The sequence below is a fragment of the Pleurodeles waltl genome, chromosome 10 (assembly GCF_031143425.1).
Source record: "Pleurodeles waltl isolate 20211129_DDA chromosome 10, aPleWal1.hap1.20221129, whole genome shotgun sequence".
In the NCBI taxonomy this organism is placed as follows: domain Eukaryota; kingdom Metazoa; phylum Chordata; class Amphibia; order Caudata; family Salamandridae; genus Pleurodeles; species Pleurodeles waltl.
The window spans coordinates 65,552,888-65,578,116 of NC_090449.1; the positions used below are offsets into that span (position 1 = coordinate 65,552,888).

The 25,229-nt window shown below is 45.6% G+C and overlaps 1 protein-coding gene across 2 annotated transcripts in view; it reads right to left on the bottom strand.

Annotated features, from left to right (window-relative positions):
* The window catches only part of SCNN1G (sodium channel epithelial 1 subunit gamma), a 74,557-nt gene that overhangs the window by 12,849 nt on the left and 36,479 nt on the right, over nucleotides 1-25,229 (bottom strand). For both annotated transcript variants that reach the window (XM_069209672.1, XM_069209673.1), the window contains exons 6-10: nucleotides 23,790-23,953; nucleotides 21,972-22,070; nucleotides 17,348-17,465; nucleotides 16,992-17,070; nucleotides 16,841-16,898 (exon numbers count right to left, since the gene is read on the bottom strand). In XM_069209672.1, the coding sequence (XP_069065773.1) occupies nucleotides 16,841-16,898; nucleotides 16,992-17,070; nucleotides 17,348-17,465; nucleotides 21,972-22,070; nucleotides 23,790-23,953 (518 nt within the window). The remainder of the gene's footprint in view (nucleotides 1-16,840; nucleotides 16,899-16,991; nucleotides 17,071-17,347; nucleotides 17,466-21,971; nucleotides 22,071-23,789; nucleotides 23,954-25,229) is intronic.

Consider the following 25,229-nt stretch of genomic DNA (forward strand, 5'->3'; position numbering starts at 1 on the left):
AATAATTTTTAGTGGAGTTGTAAGGAAATGCCTCCTTGGCATGGTTGCCCCCTGACTTTTTGCCTTTGCTGATGCTATGTTTACAATTGAAAGTGTGCTGAGGCCTGCTAACCAGGCCCCAGCACCAGTGTTCTTTCCCTAACCTGTACTTTTGTATCCACAATTGGCAGACCCTGGCATCCAGATAAGTCCCTTGTAACTGGTACTTCTAGTACCAAGGGCCCTGATGCCAAGGAAGGTCTCTAAGGGCTGCAGCATGTCTTATGCCACCCTGGAGACCTCTCACTCAGCACAGACACACTGCTTGCCAGCTTGTGTGTGCTAGTGAGGACAAAACGAGTAAGTCGACATGGCACTCCCCTCAGGGTGCCATGCCAGCCTCTCACTGCCTATGCAGTATAGGTAAGACACCCCTCTAGCAGGCCTTACAGCCCTAAGGCAGGGTGCACTATACCATAGGTGAGGGTACCAATGCATGAGTATGGTACCCCTACAGTGTCTAAACAAAACCTTAGACATTGTAAGTGCAGGGTAGCCATAAGAGTATATGGTCTGGGAGTCTGTCAAACACGAACTCCACAGCACCATAATGGCTACACTGAAAACTGGGAAGTTTGGTATCAAACTTCTCAGCACAATAAATGCACACTGATGCCAGTGTACATTTTATTGTAAAATACACCACAGAGGGCACCTTAGAGGTGCCCCCTGAAACTTAACCGACTATCTGTGTAGGCTGACTAGTTTTAGCAGCCTGCCACAAACCGAGACATGTTGCTGGCCCCATGGGGAGAGTGCCTTTGTCACTCTGAGGCCAGTAACAAAGCCTGCACTGGGTGGAGATGCTAACACCTCCCCCAGGCAGGAATTGTCACACCTGGCGGTGAGCCTCAAAGGCTCACCTCCTTTGTGCCAACCCAGCAGGACACTCCAGCTAGTGGAGTTGCCCGCCCCCTCCGGCCAGGCCCCACTTTTGGCGGCAAGGCCGGAGAAAATAATGAGAAAAACAAGGAGGAGTCACTGGCCAGTCAGGACAGCCCCCAAGGTGTCCTGAGCTGAAGTGACTCTAACTTTTAGAAATCCTCCATCTTGCAGATGGAGGATTCCCCCAATAGGGTTAGGATTGTGACCCCCTCCCCTTGGGAGGAGGCACAAAGAGGGTGTACCCACCCTCAGGGCTAGTAGCCATTGGCTACTAACCCCCCAGACCTAAACACGCCCTTAAATTTAGTATTTAAGGGCTACCCTGAACCCTAGAAAATCAGATTCCTGCAACTACAAGAAGAAGGACTGCCTAGCTGAAAACCCCTGCAGAGGAAGACCAGAAGACGACAACTGCCTTGGCTCCAGAAACTCACTGGCCTGTCTCCTGCCTTCCAAAGATCCTGCTCCAGCGACGCCTTCCAAAGGGACCAGCGACCTCGACATCCTCTGAGGACTGCCCCTGCTTCGAAAAGACAAGAAACTCCCGAGGACAGCGGACCTGCTCCAAGAAAAGCTGCAACTTTGTTTCCAGCAGCTCTAAAGAACCCTGCAAGCTCCCCGCAAGAAGCGTGAGACTTGCAACACTGCACCCGGCGACCCCGACTCGGCTGGTGGCGATCCAACACCTCAGGAGGGACCCCAGGACTACTCTGATACTGTGAGTACCAAAACCTGTCCCCCCTGAGCCCCCACAGCGCCGCCTGCAGAGGGAATCCCGAGGCTTCCCCTGACCGCGACTCTTTGAACCTAAAGTCCCGACGCCTGGGAGAGACCCTGCACCCGCAGCCCCCAGGACCTGAAGGACCGGACTTTCACTGGAGAAGTGACCCCCAGGAGTCCCTCTCCCTTGCCCAAGTGGAGGTTTCCCCGAGGAATCCCCCCCTTGCCTGCCTGCAGCGCTGAAGAGATCCCGAGATCTCTCATAGACTAACATTGAAAACCCGACGCTTGTTTCTACACTGCACCCGGCCGCCCCCGCGCTGCTGAGGGTGAAATTTCTGTGTGGACTTGTGTCCCCCCCGGTGCCCTACAAAACCCCCCTGGTCTGCCCTCCGAAGACGCGGGTACTTACCTGCAAGCAGACCGGAACCGGGGCACCCCCTTCTCTCCATTCTAGCCTATGTGTTTTGGGCACCACTTTGAACTCTGCACCTGACCGGCCCTGAGCTGCTGGTGTGGTGACTTTGGGGTTGCTCTGAACCCCCAACGGTGGGCTACCTTGGACCAAGAACTAAGCCCTGTAAGTGTCTTACTTACCTAGTTAACCTAACAAAAACTTACCTCCCCTAGGAACTGTGAAAATTGCACTGTGTCCACTTTTAAAACAGCTATTTGTGAATAACTTGAAAAGTATACATGCAATTTTGATGATTTGAAGTTCCTAAAGTACTTACCTGCAATACCTTTCGAATGAGATATTACATGTAGAATTTGAACCTGTGGTTCTTAAAATAAACTAAGAAAAGATATTTTTCTATAACAAAACCTATTGGCTGGATTTGTCTCTGAGTGTGTGTACCTCATTTATTGTCTATGTGTATGTACAACAAATGCTTAACACTACTCCTTGGATAAGCCTACTGCTCGACCACACTACCACAAAATAGAGCATTAGTATTATCTCTTTTTACCACTATTTTACCTCTATGGGGAACCCTTGGACTCTGTGCATGCTATTCCTTACTTTGAAATAGCACATACAGAGCCAACTTCCTACATTGGTGGATCAGCGGTGGGGTACAAGACTTTGCATTTGCTGGACTACTCAGCCAATACCTGATCACACGACAAATTCCAAAATTGTCATTAGAAATTGATTTTTGCAATTTGAAAAGTTTTCTAAATTCTTAAAAGACCTGCTAGGGCCTTGTGTTAGATCCTGTTTAGCATTTCTTTTAGAGTTTAAAAGTTTGTAAAAGTTTGAATTAGATTCTAGAACCAGTTGTAGATTCTTAAAAAGTATTCCAACTTTTAGAAGCAAAATGTCTAGCACAGATGTGACTGTGGTGGAACTCGACACCACACCTTACCTCCATCTTAAGATGAGGGAGCTAAGGTCACTCTGTAAAATAAAGAAAATAACAATGGGCCCCAAACCTACCAAAATACAGCTCCAGGAGCTTTTGGCAGAGTTTGAAAAGGCCAACCCCTCTGAGGGTGGCAACTCAGAGGAAGAGGATAGTGACTTGGAGGACAATTCCCCCCTACCAGTCCTATCTAAGGAGAACAGGGTCCCTCAAACCCTGACTCCAAAAATAATAGTCAGAGATGCTGGTTCCCTCACAGGAGGGTCCCACATTTCTGAAATCACTGAGGATGCTCTCAGTGAAGATGACCTCCTGTTAGCCAGGATGGCCAAAAGATTGGCTTTAGAGAGACAGCTCCTAGCCATAGAAAGGGAAAGACAAGAGATGGGCCTAGGACCCATCAATGGTGGCAGCAACATAAATAGGGTCAGAGATTCTCCTGACATGTTGAAAATCCCTAAAGGGATTGTAACTAAATATGAAGATGGTGATGACATCACCAAATGGTTCACAGCTTTTGAGAGGGCTTGTGTAACCAGAAAAGTGAACAGATCTCACTGGGGTGCTCTCCTTTGGGAAATGTTCACAGGAAAGTGTAGGGATAGACTCCTCACACTCTCTGGACAAGATGCAGAATCTTATGACCTCATGAAGGGTACCCTGATTGAGGGCTTTGGATTCTCCACTGAGGAGTATAGGATTAGATTCAGGGGGGCTCAAAAATCCTCGAGCCAGACCTGGGTTGACTTTGTAGACTACTCAGTGAAAACACTAGATGGTTGGATTCAAGGCAGTGGTGTAAGTAATTATGATGGGCTGTACAATTTATTTGTGAAAGAACACCTGTTAAGTAATTGTTTCAATGATAAACTGCATCAGCATCTGGTAGACCTAGGACCAATTTCTCCCCAAGAATTGGGAAAGAAGGCGGACCATTGGGTCAAGACAAGGGTGTCCAAGACTTCAACAGGGGGTGACCAAAAGAAAGGGGTCACAAAGACTCCCCAGGGGAAGGGTGATGAGACAACCAAAACTAAAAATAGTAAAGAGTCTTCTACAGGCCCCCAAAAACCTGCACAGGAGGGTGGGCCCAGAGCCTCTTCACAAAACAATGGGTACAAGGGTAAAAACTTTGATCCCAAAAAGGCCTGGTGTCATAGCTGTAAACAGCATGGACACCAAACTGGAGACAAGGCCTGTCCCAAGAAAGGTTCCACTCCAAACTCCCATCCAGGTAACACTGGTATGGCTAGTCTCCAAGTGGGATCAACAGTGTGCCCAGAGCAAATCAGGGTCCACACTGAAGCTACTCTAGTTTCTGAGGGTGGGGTGGATTTAGCCACACTAGCTGTCTGGCCGCCTAACATGCAAAAATACAGACAGCAACTCTTAATTAATGGGACTAGAATAGAGGGCCTGAGGGATACAGGTGCCAGTGTCACCATGGTGACAGAGAAACTGGTTTCCCCTGGCCAATACCTGACTGGAAAAACTTACACAGTCACCAACGCTGACAATCAGAGAAAAGTACATCCCATGGCAATGGTTACTTTAGAATGGGGAGGGGTCAATGGCCTGAAACAGGTGGTGGTCTCCTCAAATATCCCAGTGGACTGTCTGCTTGGAAATGACCTGGAGTCCTCAGCATGGGCTGAGGTAGAACTAAAAACCCATGCAGCAATGCTGGGTATCCCTGAACTGGTGTGTGTGAAAACAAGAGCACAATGCAAGGCACAGGGTGAACAAGTAGAGCTGGAGTCTGGAAGAATGGCCCAGCCTACCAAGAGGAAAGGAAAGTCAGTTGGGAAACCAACTGCAACACAGCAAAAGAAAGGGAACCTCTCTTCTCAGGAAGAAGTTCTGCCCTCTGAGGGAACTGAGCCTTTGGAGCTTGAACCTTATCAGGTTGAGCTCTTAGGCCCAGGGGGACCCTCAAGGGAGGAGCTGTGTAAGGCACAAGAAACCTGTCCCTCTCTTGAAGGCCTTAGGCAGCAAGCTGCTGAAGAGTCCAAAGGCAAGAAAAATGGAACGCATAGGGTCTATTGGGAAGATGGACTCCTGTACACTGAGGCCAGAGACCCCAAACCTGGTGCCACTAGGAGAGTGGTAGTGCCTCAGCTGTTCAGGAAGTTCATCCTAACATTGGCCCATGACATTCCCCTTGCTGGACATTTGGGACAAACCAAGACGTGGGAGAGGTTAGTCAACCACTTCTACTGGCCCAATATGTCCAACATGGTTAAGGAGTTTTGCCTCTCCTGCCCCACCTGTCAAGCCAGTGGTAAGACAGGTGGGCATCCAAAGGCCCCCCTCATTCCACTTCCAGTGGTGGGGGTGCCATTTGAAAGAGTGGGTGTGGACATAGTTGGTCCACTAGAACCTCCCACAGCCTCAGGAAATATGTATATCCTGGTAGTAGTGGATCATGCTACCAGGTATCCTGAAGCTATTCCCCTTAGGTCGACTACTGCCCCTGCAGTAGCCAAGGCCCTCATTGGTATCTTTACCAGAGTGGGTTTCCCTAAGGAGGTGGTGTCTGACAGAGGTACCAACTTCATGTCAGCATACCTAAAGCACATGTGGAATGAGTGTGGAGTGACTTATAAATTCACTACACCATACCATCCACAAACTAATGGCTTGGTTGAGAGATTCAACAAGACATTAAAAGGCATGATCATGGGGCTCCCAGAAAAACTCAAAAGGAGATGGGATGTCCTCTTGCCATGTCTGCTTTTCGCTTACAGAGAGGTGCCACAGAAGGGAGTAGGATTCTCACCCTTTGAACTTCTGTTTGGTCATCCTGTAAGGGGACCACTTGCCCTTGTTAAAGAAGGCTGGGAGAGACCTCTCCATGAGCCTAAACAGGACATAGTGGACTATGTACTTGGCCTTCGCTCTAGAATGGCAGAGTACATGGAAAAGGCAACCAAAAACCTTGAGGCCAGCCAACAGCTCCAGAAGTTTTGGTATGACCAAAAGGCTGCACTGATTGAGTTCCAACCAGGGCAGAAAGTCTGGGTTCTGGAGCCTGTGGCTCCCAGGGCACTCCAGGACAAATGGAGTGGCCCTTACCCAGTACTAGAAAGGAAGAGTCAGGTCACCTACCTGGTGGACCTGGGCACAAGCAGGAGCCCCAAGAGGGTGATCCATGTGAACCGCCTTAAGCTCTTCCATGACAGGGCTGATGTGAATCTGCTGATGGTAACAGATGAGGATCAGGAGGCAGAGAGTGAACCTCTCCCTGATCTTCTGTCATCAGACCCAAAAGATGGCACAGTAGATGGAGTGATCTACTCAGACACCCTCTCTGGCCAACAGCAAGCTGATTGTAGGAGAGTCCTACAACAGTTTCCTGAACTCTTCTCCTTAACCCCTGGTCAGACACACCTGTGTACCCATGATGTGGACACAGGAGACAGCATGCCTGTCAAGAACAAAATCTTTAGACAATCTGACCATGTTAAAGAAAGCATCAAGGTGGAAGTCCACAAGATGCTGGAATTGGGAGTAATTGAGCGCTCTGACAGCCCCTGGGCTAGCCCAGTGGTCTTAGTCCCCAAACCTCACACCAAAGATGGAAAGAAAGAGATGAGGTTTTGTGTGGACTACAGAGGGCTCAATTCTGTCACCAAGACAGATGCTCATCCAATTCCAAGAGCTGATGAGCTCATAGACAAATTAGGTGCTGCCAAATTCTTAAGTACCTTTGACTTGACAGCAGGGTACTGGCAAATAAAAATGGCACCTGGAGCAAAAGAGAAAACAGCATTCTCCACACCTGATGGGCATTATCAGTTTACTGTTATGCCCTTTGGTTTAAAGAATGCCCCTGCCACCTTCCAAAGGTTGGTGAATCAAGTCCTTGCTGGCTTGGAGTCCTTTAGCACAGCTTATCTTGATGATATTGCTGTCTTTAGCTCCACCTGGCAGGATCACCTGGTCCACCTGAAGAAGGTTTTGAAGGCTCTGCAATCTGCAGGCCTCTCTATCAAGGCATCCAAATGCCAGATAGGGCAGGGAACTGTGGTTTATTTGGGACACCTTGTAGGTGGAGGCCAAGTTCAGCCACTCCAACCCAAGATCCAGACTATTCTGGACTGGGTAGCTCCAAAAACCCAGACTCAAGTCAGGGCATTCCTTGGCTTGACTGGGTATTACAGGAGGTTTGTGAAGGGATATGGATCAATAGTGACAGCCCTCACTGAACTCACCTCCAAGAAAATGCCCAAGAAAGTGAACTGGACTGTAGAATGCCAACAGGCCTTTGACACCCTGAAACAAGCAATGTGCTCAGCACCAGTTCTAAAAGCTCCAGATTATTCTAAGCAGTTCATTGTGCAGACTGATGCCTCTGAACATGGGATAGGGGCAGTTTTGTCCCAAACAAATGATGATGGCCTTGACCAGCCTGTTGCTTTCATTAGCAGGAGGTTACTCCCCAGGGAGCAGCGTTGGAGTGCCATTGAGAGGGAGGCCTTTGCTGTGGTTTGGTCCCTGAAGAAGCTGAGACCATACCTCTTTGGGACTCACTTCCTAGTTCAAACTGACCACAGACCTCTCAAATGGCTGATGCAAATGAAAGGTGAAAATCCTAAACTGTTGAGGTGGTCCATCTCCCTACAGGGAATGGACTTTATAGTGGAACACAGACCTGGGACTGCCCATGCCAACGCAGATGGCCTTTCCAGGTTCTTCCACTTAGAAAATGAAGACTCTCTTGGGAAAGGTTAGTCTCATCCTCTTTCGTTTGGGGGGGGGGTTGTGTAAGGAAATGCCTCCTTGGCATGGTTGCCCCCTGACTTTTTGCCTTTGCTGATGCTATGTTTACAATTGAAAGTGTGCTGAGGCCTGCTAACCAGGCCCCAGCACCAGTGTTCTTTCCCTAACCTGTACTTTTGTATCCACAATTGGCAGACCCTGGCATCCAGATAAGTCCCTTGTAACTGGTACTTCTAGTACCAAGGGCCCTGATGCCAAGGAAGGTCTCTAAGGGCTGCAGCATGTCTTATGCCACCCTGGAGACCTCTCACTCAGCACAGACACACTGCTTGCCAGCTTGTGTGTGCTAGTGAGGACAAAACGAGTAAGTCGACATGGCACTCCCCTCAGGGTGCCATGCCAGCCTCTCACTGCCTATGCAGTATAGGTAAGACACCCCTCTAGCAGGCCTTACAGCCCTAAGGCAGGGTGCACTATACCATAGGTGAGGGTACCAATGCATGAGTATGGTACCCCTACAGTGTCTAAACAAAACCTTAGACATTGTAAGTGCAGGGTAGCCATAAGAGTATATGGTCTGGGAGTCTGTCAAACACGAACTCCACAGCACCATAATGGCTACACTGAAAACTGGGAAGTTTGGTATCAAACTTCTCAGCACAATAAATGCACACTGATGCCAGTGTACATTTTATTGTAAAATACACCACAGAGGGCACCTTAGAGGTGCCCCCTGAAACTTAACCGACTATCTGTGTAGGCTGACTAGTTTTAGCAGCCTGCCACAAACCGAGACATGTTGCTGGCCCCATGGGGAGAGTGCCTTTGTCACTCTGAGGCCAGTAACAAAGCCTGCACTGGGTGGAGATGCTAACACCTCCCCCAGGCAGGAATTGTCACACCTGGCGGTGAGCCTCAAAGGCTCACCTCCTTTGTGCCAACCCAGCAGGACACTCCAGCTAGTGGAGTTGCCCGCCCCCTCCGGCCAGGCCCCACTTTTGGCGGCAAGGCCGGAGAAAATAATGAGAAAAACAAGGAGGAGTCACTGGCCAGTCAGGACAGCCCCCAAGGTGTCCTGAGCTGAAGTGACTCTAACTTTTAGAAATCCTCCATCTTGCAGATGGAGGATTCCCCCAATAGGGTTAGGATTGTGACCCCCTCCCCTTGGGAGGAGGCACAAAGAGGGTGTACCCACCCTCAGGGCTAGTAGCCATTGGCTACTAACCCCCCAGACCTAAACACGCCCTTAAATTTAGTATTTAAGGGCTACCCTGAACCCTAGAAAATCAGATTCCTGCAACTACAAGAAGAAGGACTGCCTAGCTGAAAACCCCTGCAGAGGAAGACCAGAAGACGACAACTGCCTTGGCTCCAGAAACTCACTGGCCTGTCTCCTGCCTTCCAAAGATCCTGCTCCAGCGACGCCTTCCAAAGGGACCAGCGACCTCGACATCCTCTGAGGACTGCCCCTGCTTCGAAAAGACAAGAAACTCCCGAGGACAGCGGACCTGCTCCAAGAAAAGCTGCAACTTTGTTTCCAGCAGCTCTAAAGAACCCTGCAAGCTCCCCGCAAGAAGCGTGAGACTTGCAACACTGCACCCGGCGACCCCGACTCGGCTGGTGGCGATCCAACACCTCAGGAGGGACCCCAGGACTACTCTGATACTGTGAGTACCAAAACCTGTCCCCCCTGAGCCCCCACAGCGCCGCCTGCAGAGGGAATCCCGAGGCTTCCCCTGACCGCGACTCTTTGAACCTAAAGTCCCGACGCCTGGGAGAGACCCTGCACCCGCAGCCCCCAGGACCTGAAGGACCGGACTTTCACTGGAGAAGTGACCCCCAGGAGTCCCTCTCCCTTGCCCAAGTGGAGGTTTCCCCGAGGAATCCCCCCCTTGCCTGCCTGCAGCGCTGAAGAGATCCCGAGATCTCTCATAGACTAACATTGAAAACCCGACGCTTGTTTCTACACTGCACCCGGCCGCCCCCGCGCTGCTGAGGGTGAAATTTCTGTGTGGACTTGTGTCCCCCCCGGTGCCCTACAAAACCCCCCTGGTCTGCCCTCCGAAGACGCGGGTACTTACCTGCAAGCAGACCGGAACCGGGGCACCCCCTTCTCTCCATTCTAGCCTATGTGTTTTGGGCACCACTTTGAACTCTGCACCTGACCGGCCCTGAGCTGCTGGTGTGGTGACTTTGGGGTTGCTCTGAACCCCCAACGGTGGGCTACCTTGGACCAAGAACTAAGCCCTGTAAGTGTCTTACTTACCTAGTTAACCTAACAAAAACTTACCTCCCCTAGGAACTGTGAAAATTGCACTGTGTCCACTTTTAAAACAGCTATTTGTGAATAACTTGAAAAGTATACATGCAATTTTGATGATTTGAAGTTCCTAAAGTACTTACCTGCAATACCTTTCGAATGAGATATTACATGTAGAATTTGAACCTGTGGTTCTTAAAATAAACTAAGAAAAGATATTTTTCTATAACAAAACCTATTGGCTGGATTTGTCTCTGAGTGTGTGTACCTCATTTATTGTCTATGTGTATGTACAACAAATGCTTAACACTACTCCTTGGATAAGCCTACTGCTCGACCACACTACCACAAAATAGAGCATTAGTATTATCTCTTTTTACCACTATTTTACCTCTATGGGGAACCCTTGGACTCTGTGCATGCTATTCCTTACTTTGAAATAGCACATACAGAGCCAACTTCCTACAGGAGTGAACTATGATTTTAGCAGAGAGATAATACACAAATGCAGTCAGCAGGAGATCTGAAAGTTGGCAGCTACAGCGAAATACAAGCCACCAATTTTAGAGACATAACTGGTCAGTTAGAGTGATGTAAGGATTGTTTAGCTAGTGGGCAGCTACAGTGAGATGAAGATGTGTAGCTATGATAATCTAAAAGTAAGTAGTTGACAAGATAAAAGTGGACAACCAGGGTGACCTAAAAGAATTTAGCCATGGCAATTTTAAACTGGATAAGTAGACAACCTGAAATGGACAGGCAGTGATTTAAGGGGTTAGTTAAAAAAGTCTTAGAGCAGGCAGGTAGAGTGATTTGAAAGTGGGCAGGGAGCTTCATCTAAAATGGGTACCTCGTGTACTGCAGATGTGTGCAATTAGAGTGATCTAAAAGCGAGCATCAATAGTGATCCAAACGTTGGCAGCTAGGTGATCTAAACCTGGGAACTAAAGAGACTGAAGTGTTCAGCAAAAGCAATGTAAAAGTGGAGAGCTTATATGATCCAAAGATGAGTAGCTTAAGTGTTCTAAGGATGAGCTCCTAAAGTGAGCTAAAGGTGGGTGGCTAGTTGAAGCACAGATCTGGTACTTGCGTAATTGATGAAGGACAGCCACAGTAAAAAAAGAGCGAGTTGAAAGCAGTCTCAGAACAAGTGGTCATTATTCGAAGATCTAGCAAATGGAACAGCCAAAGTGATGCACAATTTGAATCAAGCAGCCAGGGATATATAAGACGAGAGGCCAGAGTGCTGTAGAAGGGGGGTGTCTGTTACCCGTCAGACCACCCACCACATTCTAAGAAGGAATAGCAAGAGTGGTATTAAAGTAGCCAGAACGACCTAAGAATGTGTAGCCAATGACTTGAGGTCAATGAGCCAGAGTGATGAGGAGCAGGCAGAGTGTTCTAAAAGCAATCTGCACTAAACCATGAGTGATCACCTAGACAGGTTCAGTAGACATCAGCAAATTGGACAAATTCATGATTTAAGAGCTTCTGGGAGTGAGCTGCCTGGGCAATCTGAGAGCTGAAAGGTATTTAAAACAAAGCAGTTACATTTTAGAAGAGCTGGTATTTAATAAAAACCAAGATGCCAGTAATATAAAAGCAGGCAGGGTTATACAAATGGAGAATTCAATATGATGTAACACCCGCCAATGATATAGAACCTAGACACTAGAGCTGTATGAGCAACAACTTATCCAAAGTCAGGACGATACCGTAGTATAAGATAGCAAGTTATCTGAAGCAAAAAAAGTGGTGGTATGAGACAACAAGTTATCTAAGTCCAGGAAGCAAGGGTGGTATGAGACCGCAAGGTATCTAAAATTAATAACCTGGGTTCGTATGAGAGCAGCAGGTTGTCTAAAGCCAAGAATCTAAGGTGGTAAGGGAGAATCAAGTTATAGGCATGTCCGGTCTAAGAGTACCAGGCACTGGGTATTTCTCCCGGGAGGCCGGAATGGTGGGGGATAGCAATTCTATTAATCGCTGGCTGATTTTACAGCAGGTCACCCAGCACTCTTTTTCAGCCTCCTGAGGGTATTTGACCATGGCATCAGTGAAGGTTTTAGGGTGGCTACAATCAGACCATACATAAAGTCATAGTCCCTCCTTTATATCCACAGCATAGGTTGTGGAGGATATAAAAGACAGACAGTGGCACTTTGCGCTGAGTTACCTGGTCACACATCGCACCATCTGCAGCAGAGCGCCAGTCTCACCCTGTTCCTGAGCAGTCCACAGTCCGAGAGGACAGGTAGGAGTGTTCTTCTAAAATGTGAGATCCCATCCCCTTGTGATAAATGGGTGGCTGTTCTCCATCGACTGTCCAGATGAAGGGCCTCCGCCTTGTGGAGGAGGGAGGGAAAGTGCACACTAAGCATGACTTTGTTTTAACTTTTAATCCCAGCACAATTTCCTACTACTACCTCTAATTCCTCTCTGATTCAGGGGTGGCCCAAATAGGGTGGTGTGGGAGTGGTATGAGAACAGTTAATTAAGTAAAGCCAATAAGTTAGGATGATAGGCCTACACCAAGCAATCTAAAATGAAGAATATATAGTGATATGAGAGCAGTAAGTTCTCTACAGCCAAGAAGATATGGTGGTGTGAGTGCAGCAAGTTTTCTAATGCCAAGTAGCTTTAGAGTAATATAAGAACAAGTATCAATTAAAAACGTACAGTTTCTTACCTTTAGTGCTGTGCATTATCCTGCCATCTAGTGGCTGGGTCTGGATATTTTAACTATTCTCTCAGAACATTTTTTGTCCTTCTTCTCTTTCTATAGTTGTTTACTGGTGGGTGTCGGCAGCACCTCCATTTGGTGTCTCTCCGTGACGTTGCTCCCCTTCCTCCGGAAGTCTCCACCCCACTTCACCATTTTTAGATTTTTTTAATGCCTGTAAAGTAGCTTTGTACAACGGTTCAGAGGGGTTTTTCATGAGTTGTGAAAAACCACTGAAACCTTTTAGGAGCAGCTATACTTTTTGCTCCCTTGAGGAATCTTTTAACTACTGATGATGTGAAGAAATGTCTACCCATCTGACCTCTAGGATATGCTACTATTGCCACCAGAAGAACTTTTAAAGGCGCATACGTAAGCCCCTCCCGTAGTAAATAGGTTAGATATTTTAATATTGTTTGCTCCCTTGTTATCCTTTTGGTTAAGTTTTTATTTACACCCCAAAGAGAGAATCTTTTTTATTTTGCCATATAACATATCCTGGTGACTGGTTTCTGGCTTCCCTTAAGAAAGCCATTGTGTCTTCTGGTAATTTCAAATGTGCAAATTCTAAGTATTCAGGAGCCACACTGTTAATTTGAAATACTCTGGTTCTGGATGCAATACCTTTCCCCTTTACATTGATAGCAAATCTTGTCTTTTCGGTAGTGGTTACAAATTTCCTTGGGCGCCATTAGTATTAACGTCATCTTGGGCGCAATTAGTATTAATGTCATATTGCTTCTCCTGCATTTGTTGATCACCCTGGGTAATCGAGGCATTGGTGGAAAAGCATATGCAAATGTCCCTGACCAATTTATCGAAAGGGCCTTCCTCAGAGACTGTGGGTGTGATGGTCTGGAGACAAAGAGTTGCCATTTTGTGTTCTCTGGAGTATCAAATAAATCCACTGTTGGCATCCTCCATCTTTGGAAAATGTCTTGTACTGCTTTTTGGTTTAGTTCCCATTCATGTGAACATAAGGCCTGTCTGCTCAGCCTGTCTGTCTTGCAATTCTCTTTCCCTGGAAGATAAATTGCTTGAATGGCTATTCTTTTGTGGATTGCCATCTTCAGATCTGTTGTGCCAACTGTGAGGCAGGAGGTGATTGAGTCCCTCCCTGTTTGTTGATGTAGAACGTTGTTGTTGTGTTGTCTGTTTGGATTAAAACTGTCCTCCTCATAATGTGTTGTTTGAATGCTCTACAGGCCAGACAAACTGTTTTAATTCCAGCCAGTTGATGTGTTGGACTGCATCCTGGTTGGACCAAATCCCTCGTACTTTAAAGAGAAACCTGGAGTGTAAAGAGTTTTCATTACCTTTGGACTATCCTGTTTGCATTTTTTTATAAGAATGTGCTCTTACTAGGTATGCATATACATAAATCCCTTTCCGCTGAAGATGTGCTACAACCACTGCTAAACACTTTGAGAAAACCAAAAAAGGCGATCTGTTTCTTCTTTGGGATGAGCTCTTTTCTTTGGTCTCCTTGCAGGTGGAAACGTTATTAATTCCATGCAATATCCATGTCTTACTAGTTTTAGAAACCATTTGTTCACTGCTGGAGAAAAAAATCTTATCCTCCCACCTACTGTTGAGTTGTGATGGAATGTTGACTTGTTGACTTGAATTGCTGACCTTTTGATTTCCACCGCAGTGCAATCACTTGTTGGCTGTTGCTGCGCTTCCCATGGAAGATTGGCCTCTTGTTTTTGTTCAGCCTCTAAAAGAATTTCTTCCTTGCTGATTATACTGTCAGGTTTGGCTTTGAACTGCCGGTTGTGTGCTCCCTTGAAAACTCTGGTGTGAACTCCTGCCATGATAGGAGCCTCTGGCGGATGGTGTTCTTGTGGGGAAGGTTCCTCTCCAAAACCCTCCTCAAAACTGCAAAGCAGCCACTGATGTTGTTGTTTCTGTGTCTTTTTTCATCTGATTTAGGGAATCATCTACTTGATTTCCAAAAAGTTGTTGACCTTTAAATGAGCTGTTTATAATGTTAGCCTGCACTTTCGGCTTGAACCCTGAGATTCTCAACCAAGAGTGCCACCTTAACGTGACCCCCATCATCAATTGACAGCTTGAAATGTCTGCTGTGTCCCATGCAGATTTTTAACAAGTGTTTGCGATGTTTTTGCCACTGTCCACTAAATGAGCAGCTTTCTTCTTGTATTGTTCGGAAAGACATTTCAATAATTCACCTATTTCTTATCAATGTTGATTTGTATGCTTGTTTGGCAGAACATTTGAATTTGCACTGCGCCATTGATTTACTGCGCTGGGCTTGATTAGTCTTCCCATGTATTTAATTTGTTTGCTTTCTCCATCCGGGATGGTGTGGATGTTAAGGGGACATTAGCTCGGTTCCTTGCTGTGGAGGTTATAATAAGAGTCTGTTGGGACTATACTCTTTATATGTGGAGGATCCTTGGATGAAAACTTGTATTTTTTTCCTCCACCCTGGAAGTTATTGCTTTACAAATTGCGGGTTCCTTAAATGTCTTTCTGCCTTGATTGAGGACACTTGGTAACATGGGTAGGTAATGGTTCTTAGTTTGAGTTGGTACTAGTGTCTCTAAGAGAACACATGATTGAGGTTTATCTTCTTCCAGCTGTGCATGAAAGCGTTCTGTTGCATTTTTAATGAACACATTATGCATTCCTGTATCATGTGGAGGGGATGGTTTTGAAGGTAGAGTCATCATTGAAGTCTCCTGTCCTCCTTCCTATGAAGGTTGAAAGTCCTCTTGGTCTTCCTCATTGTGATAATGTTTGTCCTCTTCCTCCTCCTGAAGTTCAGTCATTAAAGGAGCTTGAAAGTCTTCTTCCTCCGGTTCTTTCACTGTTGAGAATTTGTAAGGAATCCTGAACACTTTCAGATTTTCGTTGAATTTCTGTTTCTTTTGGATTAGCGCTGCCTTGTAGGCTTCCAGCCTCTTATTCTTATTTTTGATTTCGACTGCCTGGGCTTCAGTGCCTACGGTAAATGTTTTCTCTTCGACATTAGAGTCGAAATTTCCTTCGAAGAATGCTCTCACTCCGTCGAGAAATGCTTTTGCTCTTTCAGCGAATGCTCTTGCGCCTTCAACAAATGCTCTCCCTTAGAGCTTCGGTGGTTTAAGGGAGCGTTGAAGGGTTTCAGTGGGGACATGGCAAGCTTCGCCTTCCCGTTCTTCATGGACTCCTGTCTTTTTTAGTCCTTCTTTCCACGGAGGCCCCCTCGAGGGTTCTAAGGGAGTTTTCATCATGGGATTTGCCTGCGGGCGGTGATCGTTTCGCCGCCGAGGCCGCTTTTTGGTGTCGCAAGTCAAATGTATTCGGCTTGAGAGATATTAAAGAGGTCTCTGTCTCTTACCTCTTTTTGAGTCTTTTTCGGTGCCTCTTCTCCCATTTCCAGGATGTTCCGATCTCCTTCCGATGACTCTCATTTGGGGACTCAACTATATTTTCTTTCTCGTCACTTGATAACCCGAGATCTTTCAATGATGGTCCTGATTTCTGGTCTTGAAGAGAATGGTGCGCCATTCTCTGCTTTTTCTCCCCCTCAAATTCTTTGGTGCAAACACCGAAAAGGCAAGGCAGTCTTCGCTCCGATGATCACGTGGGGAGCCCCCTAATTGGGCATTCTGGTAGATCCATCAGTGGAAAAAAGTGTACTCCGCTGTCACTTGCTCCCTACGTCCTGCGAATTGTGTGATATCCTCAGTGTCGCCTCTCTTAACCAATTTTTCATCAATTCTTCAAAGTTCTTTGTTAACTTGAAGACATCTCGATAAACATGTCCAGACCAAAAGGTGGAAAAATAGAATCTAAAAATGGCGAAGTGGGGTCGATACTGCCGGAGGAAGTGGAACAACGTCAGAGAGAGATACTAAATGGAGGTACTGTCAATGCCCACCCGTAAGCAAACGTAGAGAGCAAAGAAGGACAAAAACATTTCAAAGAGAATAGTAAAGTATCCAGACCCAACCACTATATGGTGGAATAATGCACACCATGTGAATCCAGAAAAGATTCACGCTGCTAAGCCAAGTAACCATCTTATTGAATCATTTATCTAAAACTGAGCATCCACAACCATATAATGTCAGAGTTCTCTAAGATTTAGTGGTTCAAGAGCAAGCTCCTTACCTCTGAAGTCATTGAGGGCCACTGGGCCGTGCTTCTTGTGAACGTCCACTCCCGATTGCTGCAGAGAAGCAAGGAAGATGATTGCATTGTTAGAGGAAAGGAAAAGAGTCACAGGACTTGATGTGAGAGATCACTGCTTGTCCTCTCTTACCTGCAGCTTTCTCTGCACTTCATATGGCATCCCATGTCCTCCTTCACGAAGTCGGAATAGAGCTGTAGGTAACAGTACACTGAATAAGGGAGAGAGGACATGTCTTAGGAATGAGGTGCGCTAACAGGAGCATAGTGGATTAAACATGTAGGGAGTAAATACTGGGAGGGGTGGGTATGGTGCACAGTGGAGTGTGTAGCAAACACACTGGAAATGTTTGTTTAACTGCAGAGTGTACACAAAATATGTTACAACACAACATCCTACCCATGAAATAAAGCATTCTACAAATAAAACACATCGTCTTCCAGGGGAGAGCTGAGGCCACTGAAAAAGGAATGCAGGAAATCACTTACTCCAGTTTGGATACACATTGTAGTTGCAGAACTCTGCCCCTGGGGGTAGAGGCTGGTTGTAGTTGGCACATCCGCACACATCCACCATGGCCTCCTGGAAGCAGGAATGAATGCAAACCTGTAAGTAAATGAGGAAAAAGCATGGAAAATGAGTGGGGTTGGAACAATTTTCAGAGTGGGGGTGCTGCCAACAAGATAACATCACTGGCGTCGTAGGTACTGTGAAAAACCCAAGCATGGCAAAAAAAACATGTTTAGCCAACGAGCCACGCCCATTCCGGACGAGAGTAGTGGGGGTGCAGTATGGAGCCAGTGGTGCATTTCTGGACATGCTGCAGCAAACATATTACTAAAGCATATTATGGGAGGACACTGTCATTTACAGACACGGTTTCCATTAAAATGGCCTCTAAATTTGCACAGACATGCAGCTTCACTGATAAAACTATGCAGGGCACCTATGGCAATGTATAGAAATTGAGCTTTATCAAATATTTATCTTGTGCTTATCTCCAAGTAAAGTGTCTTCATCTGTTTTGACACCATTAGTTAAATCATTGTTTCTATCACATTTCTGCATTACAAAAAAGTGTGCTTCACACGTTCTTTTCTAACCACTGAAATATTTTAGAAAGATTGACATCCTCCACCTTTACTGCCTGTAGCCCAGCAAGATTGACACATAGTTCACTTTACAAAACCCTCTCACTTTGCAGTCAGAAAAATATAAGCAAACAACATTCCCCATGTTAAAAGAGTTAGCAAGAATGTGTGAGAAGACACATCCTGACACTTGCCTCTGTCATTGTCTGAATGCCGAGCAAATGTGACAAAATACAAACAAAACTTAAAGGCACCTGTAGTCCTTATTCATGTTCTGAATTTCAGTATGGTTATTTTGGGGGTGCTGCAGCAACCCCGGCATCCATACTTCCAGGGCCTACATTGATAACTGAATGGAAGTAACTTGAAAGTAGAATTGACAGATATGAACTGCACACACCTAAAGAACCAAACTGAGAATCCACTATGGGTAGGAGACAGGAACTACAAACACCCAGACTTGGTGGGGGTATTAACCTTTGCACAGGAAGACAAAGGGTGGTTTCAAAAAGATGTGAAAGAGGCTCATGGAATCCTTAGAATGGTCCATACATTATGGGCCTGATTTACATGGCGGCGGTCGGGTCACTCCGTCCCAATAACCTGTCACAATGATGACGGATATCCTGTCCGCCGAAATATAAATCCCATTATTTCCTATGGGATTTAAATTTCAGAGGACGGGATATCAGTCACTCTTGGGGAGACGTTACCCATCATCCAAAATCTAAATCAGGCCCTATGATTTTTATGCAGGAATTGAGCAGTGAATGTGTCTTGTTAATTCAGGGTACAATGATTGACATGACACAAAATGTGTTTGGGGAATTGGATTTGCTTCCAGTTCGGCTGATCTGGGCAGGGAAAAAAGTGAATTAAACTGATGACTCTGAAGAAAGAATGGTCTGCGGGTGGACTGGAGATACCTAGCATGGACCACTATTATGTGGGGCCGGCCCAGTTACCTCATGCTGAGCCTTGGCTGGCAGAAAATGACAACTGGGAAAAAGGGCTGATGCATGGAACCCATGGGGAACATACATTAGTCTGTTTATTGGTGTGGAGCAGAGGGGTCCCCACACCTCCCCTTTGTTATAAAGCTTGGTTTGTGATGTTTGGGATGAAGTAAAGGAATTATGAAACGCTCTCAGTTTGCATAACTAGTGGGTATGGCGTATTTATCCCTTTGTGCAAATTGACTGTAGTATGTCGATGGAGCATTGGAGGCAGGGGTGGTTGCCCGGCACTTGCAGACTTGTACCCCACTTTTTGAGGTTTATAGCGCACAATATGCAAAAATAAGGCGTATGGCTAGGGAGCTATGGCTCATTTCTCCGGATGCCCTCACGCCATCTCGAATCATGACTGAATTACATGCCTTGTCGAACTGTAGAAATTGTGTTATGTTCCTATAAAAAGCTCTTGGTGCTGATAGACCTCTGTAGAGGATTAGAACGCAGCTCAAATGGTAGAGAACTGTGCCTGATCTCATTACAGAGGAGGACTGGGACAAAATGCGTATTATAGCAAGGCAAGTATCTAGTAGGGCTCACTTTCAACTTATTCAATTTAACAATGTCCACATGCCTTATCTAACCCTGTCAAACTTAGTAAGATCTGCCCAGTGTGCTCATCTAGATGCCAGTACTTTTAGGAGGAGGGTGTAGATTGCATTCACCTTACCTGAAACTGTAGAGAGGTGTCGAGTTTCTGTTCATACATACTGGCTAAGCTAGTACAGAGCACAGGCTGAGTGGCGCAGCCTACGATTCGACACTGGCTTCTGGGTCTCGTGCCCAAGAAGAAAAGGGTTAGAAAATGTAAATTACTTGGGGTGGTCCTCATGCAGAGGAGAATATCTATGTACTGGCTTGGTGTTTGGCTGCCAAAAACTGCAGAATGAACTCAGGACATGGTAGAATTGGCCACATCCGAGGAGTTGTTGATTAAACAGACTCGACGGGATGGAAAATTAGTTGAGGACCTCATGACATGGGCGGAGTTGATTAGACTGCAGAATGGCCATCCAACTAGCAGGCCACTGCAACCCCTAGCCATCGCTCTATGAGGCTGGTGGATTGATATGATCCGAATGTGTTGTGATGAACATCTGCACTGGGTGGGATTACAGGTAGGGACATTATGTCGATTCTGATTTGGCGAGATAGTTGAAGATGGTGCTGAACTTTATCCGGCTTCTGTGGCAGCTGATAGTTTAGCTACAGCAATGAGTGTGAGCAACAGAGTGCAATAGTAATCTCCAAAGAGGACAGTTTGCGCACACATTATGGGAGGTATTATAGTGATAAACATGTATGTAAAGTAGTGCTTAGGGAGCTTTGGTGGGTGATTAAGGTGTTAAAGGTTTAAAATGTTGATGTTCTTTAGATAATTGCAGTACAATGATTTTGCCAATGTTGGACACGTTGGGTTGGGCTCATATAGCTGCTCTAATGTGGAAAGATGGATGGATATCTTGTTACGAAGATGTATCAATAAACGTGGAATAAATATTTGTCCAGCTATGTGACTGGACCATCCGAGTCCTAAAAGTATGAGAGCATGTAACTGGGGATTTTCATCTAAAGAGAACATATCTGTGGGCGTTAAGACTATTGTCTTCTTGACTATTGACAACTGCATCATGGAAACGTCTTCCAAAGGAGACCACTTCTACAGGTGAAGAGACCATGAGCATATTATAACTTGGAACATACTTCTGAAAGGAACTCATTCTGGTAAAAGAAAGTCCATGGAAACAATGCGCCTCAGTTATTTCGCTGTAAGTTAATTATATGTGAAGCTGATGAGAGCATCGATGCATGGTGGTAAATATGCTCCTTGGTTACCGCTGCTAGAGGTGATTGGGCCACAGACTCTCAGTGAGTCAAAGGTTTCTATTTGGATGACTTTGCTACCCTTGGGAGACCAGGGCAGTAGTCGGACTCAGATGTTTCTCCTTGAGATGACCATACCGGGGCATGGTAAGATCAAGCACAGAGACTTTTGCCCTACTGTTACTTGAGCAGACCAGGATTGGAAGTCCTGCACCAGATCAGTTACCCAAATGGCTCAATGAAATAAGCATTTGCTGCTGACATCTTTGTAGGACCTGCAGGTCACGAGTTACAGCCCTCTGCAAAGTTGACTCAGCCTTTCACCCTCCTGAGGTTGGTACCATTTGCTAACAGTAACACCTTTTATTATTCCAGAGCCTGGAAACATAGAATCTTCAATGGTAAGTGATGTATTTAAAATATATAACAGTAGCAAGCGTGGATGTTTAAAAAATGGCTCAAACTTTCCTCACACTCCTTCATGAATAAATGAGATCAAACAGCTAAGCCTTCAGCATGTTTCCCATAGCTCAATATTAGGTCAATTAAAAGATACCATCGGTCAGAGGCTAGAAGGTGTGCACAAGGTGTAGAAGTAGACACCCACTGCCCAGTGCTTTCATACCCAGCTAATACTTAAAAAATATATATATATATTAGATTCTGTGCTTTATTTTAGTGAAGCTACTAATAGCAAAAATACAAACAGTTTATTCAGCGAAAAGAAAAATAGGTAACACATTTCTCTATGCAATAAATTCAACCAGTGTACGGACGGTTTTGCCGGCGTGCCTCCCAAGTTACAAAGGTAATACATAGCCTCATCATACATATGAGAGCGCCTCTGGGACGCGGTCGCTCACCGGCTGCGTAATCACGTGTAATGTGTAAGTAGGGATTGTTTGGTTGGGGTGGTAAGCACAGCTGGGTGCGGTGTGGACTTTGGGGGCGGTTTGCAGTATCCGATGGCTGCCGCAGGGAGACCTGTGGAGCACTCAGAGCGCCGCTTCTGGTAAGTAGAGAGAGCTATTGTGGGATATCAGCTAAAAGAACTATTTGGGGTGGAGGTGGGAAAGGCGAACTATGGAGTTGGGAGTCAAAAGGGGTAAAACTTTGGACAAATGTCGGTCGGCTATGGAGCCCCATTCATACCCACCTACATTAGAATCAATAGAATAATTTACCTGGTATGAGTAGCTCTTGTTGTAGATGTTGTTCACCGGGATGTCAGACCCGTCAAGCGTGCAGTCGCTATAGGGGCTACTCAGCTTGGAGGATTCCGTCTAAGACAAAGAAAGGAAAGAAAAGTGACCCTTGAAATGTCCTTGTAGAAGCAATTCATCTCAAGTCTGGTTAATGTTGGCATTTCTGCATGCTTCCCCTCAGAGAGCAGTATAGAGACCATAAGCTGCTATGGTAATGCCAAACCAAATTAAAGAAGCAACGACCAGGAGATGCTTTGATGACTCCTTTTCAATTGGCAAGCAGTGATCTCTCAGGAGGTAGAGCTTGACCAGCTATGTTCTTTTGGATCAGGATTTTAAGATGACTCATATTAAGTTCCTTATTATGAGATGTGCAAAGTGAAATTCCCATGTGGAATTTCACTCCCCACATTTATGAGATGGCTGCTTTTCCTAAACTTGGACTTTCTACATTTGGGGGTGCTGGACCCTTTTTTTTTACCAGTCAGAATATTCGACCGGTACAATGCCTTAGGGAATGCGCTGAGGTGCAGCCCTACCCCTGGCTAGCCCTGCAGCCAAATATGGTGGGAGCCTGTAATGCTCCCACCTGCCACATGCCATCCCTGGTCCCCTTCACGCCTTACCTACCTGACTGCCACACACAGCACTCTTGCATAACTTTAGTACCTGCTCATAGCAGTTAGTGTATGTATGCGTCAAACTAAATTGTATAAGGAATTTTGTGTAGAGTTGTTCCTGGTAATTTTGGGTAGCACACAGTTATTTCACATTCTGTGGGGTTTAACTCATAGTTGCAGTTTTTGTATGCAGATATTCGAGTGCTATTGGAAATTCTGGATGCCAGTAACCACTACATACAATTATGCATATCTCGCAAATGAGGACTATATGTGTATGGCACCTCTTATTCAGTCCTAGTTTGGTACAACTGATTTTAGGGAAAAGGCAGATCCATATCAATCAATGAAAACATTTTCCACTACAGATGGCTATTTTTAATCCCATATTTTAGTTGGTTTGCACAATATGTATACTAACTTTAGCCAGCAAAAGAAATATTTGGAGTAGTTCAATTAATGACTGACAGATTGGCTGCCAATACCAAATGAAGCAATATTGCCAGCCGGCATGGACCTCCACCCTTACTAACAAACATTGGACACATTTAATGAAAACATACCAAAATGTGTTTTTAAAACTTCTGTTGAAATAATGACTAGCCTTTGGTTTACTGAAGCTAGTAATAGCTCATTTGTGATAGCATTCGTTGCAACTTAAAAACATTTGAAGTATCTTATTGCCAAAAGAGAGGAAGACGTAGATTCTGGTTGGCCAGTCAAGGAAGCCACACAATCCCAATGTGGATAAATTGCTTTCAGGTGAAACTATGATCCCAGAATGCATCTGTGTAGGTGGCAAAACACAACCAGAAGGAATTAACTTTACCTTACTTTCTCTGTTTGTACAGGAAGTGATATTCAAATACAAATCACTAGCATCATTCGCCTTTGAGACTTGTGTCGATCCTATCAATCAGGGACATGCTCTCAGACATGCTCTCAGATATAGGGAGATTTGATTGTGTGTTCAGTTAATCTTAGTAGAGGCCAATGCTTTTTATATGCAGTCCTTAATAGAGCCTTCCTCCTCCCACCCAGCATAAAACATAGAACTGCTCCTGGAACTGGAAAGTGCTTGGCCATGTGGGTACCACTGAAGATATTCAAGAGTGTACAAAGGCAGTTTTATAGCTGAATATTGACTTTACAGCTCTCTTTGGGGATGGTCACTCACCAGTTGGAGTCCAATGGCAGTCTCCATGGCAGTTTCAATGTCGGTCCCCACATCTTCCACGAATGGGTGTTCATTTTGGCCGTGAACCAGGATTTTGGCTCCAGCGGATATTGATAGAAAGGGGTTGTAGTCAGCTTCATCAATGTAGAGAATGACCTGCAAGCCTGCAACAGTGCAAGAGAGAACAGAACACTGTTAAAATATATGGGGAGAGGCACAACTTTGTCCACCATAGTTCCAGCTTTCACTCAATCTAAGCCCGGGCAGAGGAAGAAAAAAACACTATGGGAGTGATTTAGACCTTGGTGGATGGGACTCTCTGTCACACATTTGATGGACATCCCGTCCTCTGTATTACAAGTGTCATAAGACATAATGCACTTGTAATACAACTGATGGGATATCTGTCACATTAGTCACGGAGTATCCCATATGCCAATATCTAAATCAGGCCCTATGCGTCTCTACAGCAGATAAGAGTAGATTCCAACCCAGCGGATGTCTATGGAAACAGAAAAGTTGGTCAACGCTCTTACTTTTGGGTCTAGAGGATATTTTACGACATTTCTGTTTCTTATTACAAAATGCTTTCCTTAAGTTGGTGAGAAGTGATGACCCCAGGGCTTCTTCCTTATAGTCTCTTCCTGCTATCTGTGAATAGTGGCCTGTCCTGCCGGATGACCTCAAAACAAGCCATGCATGAGCCTTAGTTCACAAATTTATCAATGCCAATTTCCAGAGTGATACAGGATATGACACCCACATTCATTCAAAATTAAAGGACCTTTTACACCGTGACAGTATTAGGACAAACAGTTATAAGGACTTCCAGACTGCAAGCAAACAAAATGGGCCCCAGTCGGTATTAAAAGAAAGATACAATTGGGGTGCAGTCAGCCAATCACATCCCTAGACCTCAGGTTCGGTGCACCTTCTGCACTAATTAATCTGTACCCCTGTTTATGAGTCTCCAAGTTCCCCATTCTACCTGCCTCTCAAATGAAATATCAGTCCCTCTTTCATTTCCTTTATCCCTTCCATGCCCTCCCCTCAGTCCCCTTCCTCTTGCTTTCTTCCTCTTCTTCTGTCTCTCATGCTTCAATACATCCATTTCTTCTTTCTCTTCTTTCCTGATATCCTTTTTCAGTTCACATTCATTTTCACTTCTCTTGTCCCTTTTGATTGTCCTTGCCTCCTTTATCTTACAGTTTGATACTTCAGTTCTCTCATGCTGTCATTTTCTCTCCTTTCTTCCACTTCTCATTTTTCTTCATCCCTTTCCGCTCCTCTGTTTCTCACTTATCTTCTACTCCATCCCTACTTCTCGTCCTCACTCCCCCCACCAAGGAGTAAACACAAAGCAGGGCCCAAGGCCAGTAGACTGAATTTATAGGCTTTCAAAACATCTATCAAACATGAATATCAATCTACAAAACTTTC